Source organism: Salvelinus alpinus, chromosome 10 (assembly GCF_045679555.1).
Source record: "Salvelinus alpinus chromosome 10, SLU_Salpinus.1, whole genome shotgun sequence".
In the NCBI taxonomy this organism is placed as follows: domain Eukaryota; kingdom Metazoa; phylum Chordata; class Actinopteri; order Salmoniformes; family Salmonidae; genus Salvelinus; species Salvelinus alpinus.
In genome coordinates this window covers 52,707,146-52,718,079 of record NC_092095.1, presented here as the reverse complement: position 1 = coordinate 52,718,079, position 10,934 = coordinate 52,707,146, and the positions used below count along the sequence as shown (strand labels likewise).

At 39.7% G+C, this 10,934-nt stretch overlaps 1 protein-coding gene across 2 annotated transcripts; it reads left to right on the top strand.

Moving 5' to 3' along the window:
- Positions 1-6,434: 6,434 nt before the first annotated feature.
- Positions 6,435-10,658, top strand: LOC139532234 (homeobox protein engrailed-1-B-like). Of its 2 annotated transcripts, XR_011666526.1 has the most exons (3): positions 6,435-7,207; positions 9,865-10,265; positions 10,570-10,658. XR_011666526.1 is itself a non-coding variant. In XM_071329607.1 (2 exons), exons 1-2 carry the CDS (start codon positions 6,706-6,708, stop codon positions 10,182-10,184), a joined length of 822 nt encoding a protein of 273 aa, XP_071185708.1. In that variant the 5' UTR covers positions 6,435-6,705; the 3' UTR covers positions 10,185-10,658. The 2 variants fall into 2 exon arrangements, 1 of the variants encoding a protein (XP_071185708.1); XM_071329607.1 differs by having other exon boundaries at positions 9,865-10,658.
- Positions 10,659-10,934: the final 276 nt, after the last annotated feature.

Below are 10,934 nucleotides of genomic sequence, written 5' to 3'. Positions count from 1 at the left end.
ATCTTCCCACTCCCTTCCATTGCTCTGTCAGACAGACCCTTCAGCCTAAGCTCTACGACAAACTCCACCAGCTCTCCTTCATCACCTACAATCTATTGCCAGACCCCCATGTCTTTCTTCCCAAATAAATATTGAGAGGAGGAGAGAGACCCTATCCCTTACCACCTATTTAGTCTGAAATACATTTAAATGGTTTAATTATTTATCTGCATTAACTGCTAAATTATACATAATAGGTGTGGGGGTCAAAGATCACTGTGCGCCCAGCTCCCACTGATTAATACATGTTTTATGTTTTATTTCCTGGAAGTGCTTAGAAATGGAGTGTGTGTGTGTGTGTGTGTGTGTGTGTGTGTGTGTGTGTGTGTGTGTGTGTGTGTGTGTGTGTGTGTGTGTGTGTGTGTGTGTGTGTGTGTGTGTGTGTGTGTGTGTGTGTGTGTGTGTGTGTGTGTGTGTGTGAAAGAGAGAGTGAGAGAGAGAGAGAGTGTGAGAGAGAGAGTGTGAGAGAGAGAGAGAGAGAGAGAGAGAGCACAAGAGAGAGAGATGGGGACAGGGAGAGTGAGAGTGAGTGAGAGAGAGAGAGAGAGAGAGAGAGAGAGAGAGAGAGAGAGAGAGAGAGAGAGAGAGAGAGAGAGAGAGAGAGAGAGAGAGAGAGAGAGAGAGAGAGAGAGAGAGAGAGAGAGAGAGAGAGAGAGAGAGAGAGAGGACAAGAGAGAGATGGAGGACAGGGAGAGTGAGAGATAGTGAGAGAGCGGTGGAGATCGGCAAGAGAGTGAGAGAACGAGAGAGAGAGAGAACAGAATGATAATTACCGTTTAGTATGCAAACATCTCCTCTACCTCTCTGGCATATAAATGTCTGAGGGCTGAGATGTGGGATTGTGTGCATACTGCTTGCATTTCAAGAGTGTGGCGAGACTATCAGAGGTGGATGATGACAGTGGGATGTGTAAAAACCTTGGCTGTGACAACCTTGGCTGAAAGAGGTTTTGAATAGGATTTATTTTTTTACAATTCTGTATGTTTGTGTAGACATCTTCAACAAAAAATCCAGACAGATCATTTAAATGAAATCCGACAGTAATATGACCCAAATGATAGTGATTGTATGCATCACAGGCGGCTAGTGGTAACTTAATTGGGGAGGACGGCCTAATAGTAGTAGCTGGAACAGCATAGATGGAATAGTATTGAACTTATCATACACATGGTTTCCATGTGTTTGATACCATTCCATACACTCGTTTTCAGCCATTATTATGAGCTGTCCTCCCCTCAACAGCCTCCTGTGGTGTGCATGTTCATTGCATTTCTCCAGTAGCCCTGCATGTTCAACTCAAGGCTCTACAGTCGTCCTGTGTGTTGACACAATGTACATTTATTCAACATTGGCATGGCATGAAATACAAATAAAGGTCATCATTGAGAAGAGCAACAGAGGAAGACAGTGGTTATGGGGCAGGGAGAGGGTATCATTCAATCTGCATGACTTGATGACAAAATGTCATCTTATCTTTGGAATATCTCTGTAAATTATTGATTATGGTGTGTCCCAAATAGCACCCTATCCCGTATGGGCTCTTGTCAAAAGTAGTGCACTACATAGGGAATAGGGAACCATTTGGGATGCTCAGATGTCTTTATTCATAGCCTAATTATCAATACTGCTCTGCTGGCTAATAGGTTAATAATTACAATAGGAGGGATTGAAAGCCTGTCATAGGGCATGCTTGTTCATCAATAGGAAGTATTTAGTTCCATTATGAAATGTATGTGTCTCACACATACTTTATGTACAGAAATGTTATTTTATGTACAGCAACTTACAGCTATGCTAAATAATGCTTACTCCCTTGATAGTTTACATGCTTGTTTGCATCTTACGTTTGCTTGTGGTATATGGCTATGTTACCACCGCAAAAAACGTTCAACTGGGAGCATGCTACAGAACTGATTAACACTTATTAGCGATTGTCTGCCATCTACTGGACATGACTAGAAAATCCCTGTTTGAATTTCTGAAGCGCTATGCTTTCTCGATTCCTTACTTCCTCCCTCCGTCCTATCCCTCCTTCATTCCTTCCTTCTGTACATAAGAGGAGCCCACTTACAAGAATGACCACAAGATGTCGCCCAAGTTTGTTATATTAATGTAATTGGTCAATTGCGAAGACTTGCCTGTAGCTGTGTGTAGGCCAAAAACAGTGACGACTATAAAGACAACGATGATGATGCATAAATAATAATAATAATTTCCAATTATTGTCCAAAAGTCCAACTTGACCATTGATAAGAGAAACTGTTTGCACAAGAAAATATATAGATCTTGAACTGTATAACATTCACATCCACCTATTCTAACTAAACAAAAATAACCTGAAACTTTAAAAAAAATCCGTCCACTATTTGAAGGGAAAAGGTAGGCTTAGGTCCACACATTTCTTAGTAACGTATTTCAACATGCAGTATATGATTTACACGTTATTCAACGGTGACACCGGTAATGTTTTTTATATTAGCGTCATCATTACTATGAATAGTTGAACGTGACTTGAATGGGTTCACTGGGAACGACAAAAGCCCATTTCTTGAAGTGGCCACTGGAGGACAGCACAATTCCGGTGTTGTATCTAAATGTCTCGCACTGTATCACGCCCTGTAGCCTATCAGAGAAATGGCAGAACACTTTTCAACACCCAGTTCGAATCTCTAGAATAGAAGAAACAACCGATCTGAAACTTGATAATTGTCTACATGAAAAACACCTATGCCTATATGGGCCTAAAAGCTGCATATCAGTAAGCCTAGCAGATGAAGTGTTTCCTTAAGAGGTGACTTTATTTCATCATTACAAGTAGTATACAATTGAATCATTTAAAATGCATGTACTTTTTTGGTAATAAAATGGTTGTATATAGCCGAATGTAAATATTGTTCAAAGCTAGCCTAGATATAGGCAACACACAATTGCAATGGGCCTGGTTCTGAACAGCTAATTTAGGCCTGCTGTATATGAAGCAACGGTCGTGAATAATTACATTTCACAATGGTTATTTAGCTCAATAGCATATTGATAATTTATTATGCATAGTTTCTTAATTAAAGTACACTAGCTTTTGAGATAAGCATGTCAGTTTTAGCATTTTGATTGTCAATCTACCCAATACTTTTTAATCTAAAATGTGTAGGCTATGGCTAATGTATTATAAGAAAATACATGATCATATAATATTATATGACATAGGATTAGATCACATGAAATGTAATACGAACATATTATAATTGTATATAATAAACGAGGCCTATAAAATAATACAATATCACGTTCGTTTATATTATATATTCTTTGAATGCAAAGTTATTCAACAAATAAAGTTGATTTTACAGTTATTTCGCAGAAGGCCAATTGCTTTATGGTGTCTTGCATATTTCTCCATACTAAAAAGAAAAGCATTGCAAATGCTTCAGCGGCTAACCATGGTCATCCTTTCCACATGAAAAGAGTTCAAGATGCAAGGAGACAGTACCGTTATTCATTCGCTTTATGATAGTTAGGCTACCAATTTCATTTTTTTTTTTTTACCAAGTTTGATATTTTGTTCAAATGAAAGAATGCTTTTCATGCCATTGTGCTCTGTTCTTTTGACTGCAGATACACATTTGTTTTAGGAAATAATACAAACTGATATTGCTGTTGCCAGTAGCCTGGGTTTATGATTATTATTATTATTATTATTATTTATCAGACAACTTCCTTCATCATAAGGTAGCGATTCATTCGGGAATGAATTCTGTAAATTATTGCCCAGACATTTTTTGTTTGTTTATTCGACTAATTTATGGGATCGGCATTAAATGGTAGTGTTTTGAGATTCCACAAATAACCGAATAAACCAATGTTTTTCACCTGTCTTTGCAACTTCATCCGATAGCCCAAATCACTGATCAATGCCCACAACGCTATTGGATTTGACAAGTGCTGTGCGCTGGCGTGCTCTGCGTGCTCCTGTTCTGACTGCTTTGGGACAAGGTGCAGGTTGACCTTTCGTTGCCTAATTGTTATTGTGTAGCTGACTCCACCCCATTTACATTCAATTGTACGAAACCACAAGTTATCTTAGACTGGGATGCAAGAGACAAATGTATATTGAGGTCATATCCTTGAACGTTTCTATTCATATGGGCTGTCTTTGTCCTGGTGGTCATGAACGCATCCAGACAGCTGTTTCATTCCACCACACACCTACAAGTCTCACAACCAAAAAAGCAAATGTATTATTCCAGTCTGTTGTCTTTTTGCAAAATAGTAAAGCTATCGAAAATGAAAGCAATTCGACCATGGCCTCAAAATTAAATAGAAAGTGTCGGAGCATTCGTTTAGAAATGATCTGGGGGCTTTTCAGCTAACGTTAGTGAAGGAAGAAGTGTGTGTGTGTGTGTGTGTGTGTGTGTGTGTGTGTGTGTGTGTGTGTGTGTGTGTGTGTGTGTGTGTGTGTGTGTGTGTGTGTGTGTGTGTGTGTGTGTGTGTGTGTGTGTGTGTGTGTGTGTGTTGCACCCTAGCCCACCATATTCAATAATACGAGCTGCAGGCCGTCAGTGCATTTATCATCCTATTACTGCAACAAATCCAGGTCCAGTACATGAAGGGTAAAATGAATTACCAACGTTAAGCCGTCAATAAAGTCATTTCTGTAAATGGTGTCTCAGAAGACTCGCCGCATTATTCAACCGGCTTTATCAGCACCTTGGAAATTACGCGCGGTCCTCTTGAGCGCATAATATTGCCCTGCTTACTTTGATTAAGCGCCTTGCCAGGGAATAGTGTCAGTGCTTTTGACCGGCTTTTATTCACTCTACTGTGATGAACGCCAAGCTGATCAGGCGGAATGAAGAGTAATTAAAAGCTATAAATTATATTTTGCGGCCCCTCTCAAGGCGTCTCTTTGTGGGCAAGATAAGAGCCGGAGTCCTCATTTACCGCCTGAAAAGGGACTACATCTCCACAATGGGTACTTGGCTAAATAGCATATTGATAGTGTCCCAATTATAATTTAATTAACTACCCACACTAACGCTATAGCTTTTGGGATAAAGATTTCAATACTAGCATGTTGAATGTGAATCAGTCCTATAGTTTTGAGCAGAATACATTATTTCGTGACTAATTACTCTTATTTATGTGTCATTTTCTATTGTACCCCTAAGCATGGACAAAAGTTGTCACACAACAAAGAAGCTCGAGCGTCTACCTTGTTGCAAAAAAATATGAGGTTCTCAATGAACAAACATAAAAGGCCTATGTCTCCAATGTGTGTTTGTTTCGTTTTGTTGTGTTTGCTGCAATATCTATATTTCAATCTGGGATTGTAATGTTGGATTTGTAGTGATTTTTAATTAGACTCTCTACCCGCACACAACTGCACCTGTGGTGTAGCCTATAGACGATAGTGACACAGATATAGGCCTATAGAAATGCAAATTGCATGCCTGTTTAAACTTAATACAATTAGAATGAACATAAACAATTTTCAATTTTACGATACAGGCCACGTTGGAATAGGCTGATGAATGATTAGCCTGATTTGAGATATTTTACATCACCACGTCACCATTAGGCCTAATACTTCTTATTATATGTCTGATACAAACGCTCAAACAGACCACCTCCATCACCTCCTACCACCTCCATCAACTAAACCTAACTTAACTTGTCCCCCTGTTTCTTTTTAGCAATGTAAATATAGCCCATACCTACAAGCACGTAACCGGTCAAAGTCAGGCTATGCACAGGTGAGGATGATTACAAGCGTTTATCAAGTGATTCATCCATTTGGAAAGCAGAAATTACGCATGCGTAATTGTACAAATATCATAGATGAGAGTCATTTAAGATATGGGTTGCCAATTTGACACGCCTATTATTTTAGATATAAAACAGGAAAAACATTTACTAGAGTGGGAAAAATGTCCTACTGCATGTCAATTGTATAGGCTACGGTTCCTTCCAAATGTGGAAGAAGAGGACTTAAGAAAAGCATACATATCACCTTTCGGTGCTAAGAGAGTGGATGGCAATCAAGTCGATAGACAAATTAACGGGAACCATTGGTGGCCTAAATGTATAGGTAGCCTATAATATTTCTGTACAAGCCCAATGTCCCTACCATGTTTTCCTCTATCGGCGATGAGCACAGTCATTTGGTATGGAAGAAAAGCGCACCGCTGAGACCCCTTGTTTTGTGCCTAAAAGGCATCAATTATTTATTTGCTGAGATTCGTAAAATTCGATTGGACGTCGTCACTTCTGACAGCGCGGATCTGCACAAGTGATTGGTCTATTGCACGTGTGTTGGCACTCACGTGCTTCCGGTTGGTGTGAAAAAAAGTGTGTGAGAGGGATAACGGGTTTTAGGAGAGTTTAGAAAGATCGCGCCGACATACATTAGAGAAAGCTAGCGACGACGCTGCTGCGCGCGATGTGTAGTCATTCGTGGTAGCGCAGGGTTATTGTGACACTTGGATCGCTTTAGTAGCCAACATGTCGACAGTGTAGAACATTGTCACATTTATCAAAAGTATTTTATATAGGGTTCCTTCATAATATAGTCAGATATCTTTTTTTGTTTGCTATTATTCGGATACGGCATTGAGCAACAAGTGGAGTTTGGCGTGGAGAGTTTGCGCTCCAGCCAAAAGTGTTCTAGTTATGGAAGAGCGAATTGATCAAAACAGCCGTGATTCGACTGAGGGAGAGAGCGTGTCCCTCTCCCCGAATCTACCATCTCCTCCAATTTTGCCCCACCAGGCAGCACAGCAAGTACATAGAACCACAAACTTTTTTATTGACAATATTCTGCGGCCAGACTTCGGCTGCAAGAAGGAGCTTGGGAGTCGGGAGCGGGCGCAGACCTCCGGCAGAGAAAACGTCAACCCCTTGGTAATCAGGCCATCTCACGCGAGCAGCCTTTGCCAGGATTCCAACTGCAGTAGTGACAGTACTTCTTCTTCGTCGTCCTCGCCGTCTTCGAAACAGAGCTCGACAACACAAGGTGAAGGGAATGGGACTACCACAACGAGATATGGAGACACCGCGTCAATAGTGGTTGTGAATGCCAGTAATGGAGGATCTCCACCCGCTAAAGAATCTACGCCGATGTTATGGCCTGCGTGGGTTTACTGCACGAGATATTCGGATCGACCATCATCTGGTATGGCGCTAGTTTCCGAATAATTTTACCCCTGCATGTCTGAAATGTGAAAGTCTGATATTTTGGTTATGTTTGGAGTAGGCCTAGCCTGTAGGTCAATTTGAACATCGTAAACATCTCTCTCTCTCTCTCTCTCTCTCTCTCTCTGTCACTCTCTCCCCCCCTCTCTCTCTCTCCTTCTCTCTCGCATCGCTCCCTTGTAAATTTATTCAATTCGTGAGCGTTATGCACGATAGGCTAAATGAAGAAACATACCTTGAAAAAGCTAATAATAACAGCCAAAACAACAAATGATGATAGGCCTGGATTATCAGAGTAGACGAACACAAACAAACACACACACATTTGCCACTTTGTTTTGGTGAGAGCATTTCAAACAAAACGATTAATTAGACCTGGCAGAGCATGTTAGGAAGACCAACTGGGCTGCAATTTGATTCTCCTCCCTAATTTGTATTATTCTCCTCAAAACAAAACAATGCCGAAAACTGGTCCTCCATGTTATCACATTGTTTATGTAAAACTCATTGAAAAGTTTTGCGTGGACAAGACAAACTTGAAAGGAGTGGACACCGAAACGTCCACTTTAACTGTCGTCATTTTGTTTGACTATCTTGTTTTACTTCACACCATATGCCTATACTGACTGTTAACTGTTAGCAAGCCTTCGCTGAAGGCCGTCTCCAAATCACCCAAACTGCAAAATATGCACGAAATTAAAAAAAACGATAGATTCATCAAATAGTTTAGTCTATATTATCTACATAATCCAACCATTATGTCCCTTCGATTAGGCTACAATAGCTGACTTTCTTTTCACCTGACGAGCATATTGATGGGTCTATGGTGTAAATCAGGGGTTGTATAGACTGCCTTGTCAATATGTTTGGGGGTTTATATTCCACAGTCTTTCTGAACTTGACATGAGATTCAGAATTCAGAAAATATCTATTGATTGACTAAAGTGATTGATTGACTAATTAAGCTATAAGATTTAGGCCTAGGCTATATGAATTGGGGGAAAAAACACTAGGCCTATTGGTTTCGATATCTTTCGGGAATGATATCTGGTAAAACAATGTAGGCTTACGAAAATGGAATGAACCGACAGACTATATAATTGTTTTAGCTAATCAAATAGCCTAGGTTATATTTTCGCCAAGTAGGCCCTGGCCTAGCCTGTGTATGTGCTTGCTATTGTAGGCCTACTACTGTTATTGTATTCAGAAAGTAGCCTATATCTGCAGGTAAACGTGACCCCCTGTCGTTACATGTTAAGCCATGTTGGCCCATGTTGTTCCAAATGACAAAATAAAGATGACGTAGGGCTACAGTCCATAACGCGGATGAAAATGTCCAATATAAATATCCCGCCAATTAAAAAGTATAAGGCTATATAGCCTAGCCTTTGTGTTTATGAGAACAGTAGAAGCATATAGTTGAGTTTCACACAATACAGTATCAAACTGATTTAAACCGTATCCTACAATGCACTGACTGCATTGGGATCCGCAGCTTGTTTTTGCAATATACGACCTAATTGTGTTTTTTAGCCTAGAGAAATCGTTTTTTCCCCTGAAATGACAGTCTACATTTTGTTGTGTTGTCTGCGTTTTTTGGGAGAAGTCAATCGAATAGATGAATAGTAGGCCTATATAGCTGTTAGGTAACACGTTTGCAGAAAGTGTGCATAAAAGATAAATGATTAATTAGCCTATATCCATGTATCTTCTTTATCGCAATATTAGCACCGTGTATATGCTACGTTATGAACCTCTCAGATGTAATTGTGTGCACGCGACATGGCTGTGGATAGAATAGCCAAGTATCTCAATACCAACTTGCAAAACAGTAGCCTTTTACGTTCCAGTGCAATGGCGTTTTAGACAGACCTATTGCAATGTAGGTCTAAGCATAGACTAGTGAAATAGTAAATAACCGAATATGTTGCCTTAGTTTGTTTACTTTGACATTTTATGGCACCGAGTCTTTATTACACACATTGATGGAATGAGCTCGTTAACTGACGAAGGAATAGTGGCTGAGCTGGGGCATAGGCCTACTTGTGCTAAGGAGGACTAACACCATACTGTGTGTTGTCGTGCTTGCACCGGTCTGCAGGGTAGGCCTACAGAAAAAAAAGCATGCAAATCAACAATAGTCTGTTAGTAAGTATAGGCATGTCGTTTGATATTATATTGGTATTATTGGTATTACCCTATCTGTCTTAGGAAACTAGGAAATTCGTAGACCACATATAGCCTAGGCCAAAACATATGCGTAAAATAGGCACGCAATCGAGGATAACGGTCTTTCACACCGCTAGGCCTACATTTTATTGTTTTGACGTTGCTTATATGTTTTTGGTTCTGGATTATGTCATTGGAAGATATGTGTTACTGCATTTCTTAAATTGTGAATATTCAAATGAATACATTATGTCAATACAACTGTTTATCATTTAGCCTTGTTTGAAACTTGCGCCTGTGGTAAAATGGTCGCACTGACTGGAAACACACTGCAAACACACATTTAGCCATGAACAATAATTATTACATTGAAATACTCCATTGTTTTAGTCATGTGTAAATTAATGTTTGTTGGGCCTAGGACTAACTGATATTTACGTGTTCGTTTCACTGTTGTTTCTACATCAGGCCCAAGGACACGGAAATTGAAAAAGAAGAAAAATGAGAAAGAAGACAAGCGACCCAGAACCGCGTTTACAGCTGAACAACTGCAGAGACTTAAGTCCGAGTTTCAGGCAAATCGCTACATAACAGAACAACGGAGACAGTCACTGGCCACAGAACTGAATCTCAATGAATCCCAAATAAAAATTTGGTTTCAGAATAAGAGGGCAAAAATCAAAAAGGGGAATGGCTACAAGAACGGCCTGGCTCTCCAACTCATGGCCCAAGGACTGTACAACCATTCCACAACCACGGTCCAAGAGGAGAAGGATGATAGCGAGTAATTTCCCCCCTCGCGCAGGGTAAAATAGACGCTGAACTGAAGCAGAGTGCTTGAACTCTTTTGTGAACTGAAAACGAAAGAGGTAAATATGATTTGACTGGGACAGATGCTATTTAAAACCGATTTCTGTTTATGATACAGTATATGGACATAATTATATCAAATACGAACATTATTAAAGTTTATATATAGCCAAAACAATATGACGTTGTATATATTTAATTTCAGGTAAGGTTATGTCTGTATCAATCCCTACTTGCTGGAGATTGAAACTTTTCTTTTTCTTATGATGTTGTTGGCCATTGTTTTAGTATAAGTGTCTGACTCATAGATTTTTTTTTTGTGATTTCTGTCGCCCCTCTCCCCAATCTCTCACAATTCTACAGACTGCGTTTCTGAACCGACGTGCCAAGCCAAAGATTTTAATATGTTCAGAGAATATGTAGTCTGAAATAAATAAAAAAGGTAGAATGTGCTACAGCTTCATTCCTCATTGAAATGCTATACACAAAGCGTAGTTTGTGAATCGATTATAACTATTAGCTTTCAAGGCCCAGGACTAACACTATGTCGTTAAATAAAGTCCGAAGAGACAATGACCAAATATGGGGTATTTTGTTGAGCTTTCGGGACAAATATACAACTTCAGTGACATAATTATTTATTGTAATGCAAAACAAACCTACCTTTTTACATTTTGTTCTGACATTTAAGACATATTCTTCATCAACGAAGCAGTGATAGACTGCGC

Coding starts and splice junctions, on each gene's coding strand:
- LOC139532234 (XM_071329607.1), top strand. CDS start 6,706: ATGGAAGAGCGAATTGATCAAAACAGCCGTGATTCGACTGAGGGAGAG. Junction 7,208..9,864: donor TTCGGATCGACCATCATCTG/GTATGGCGCTAG, acceptor TTTCTACATCAG/GCCCAAGGACACGGAAATTG.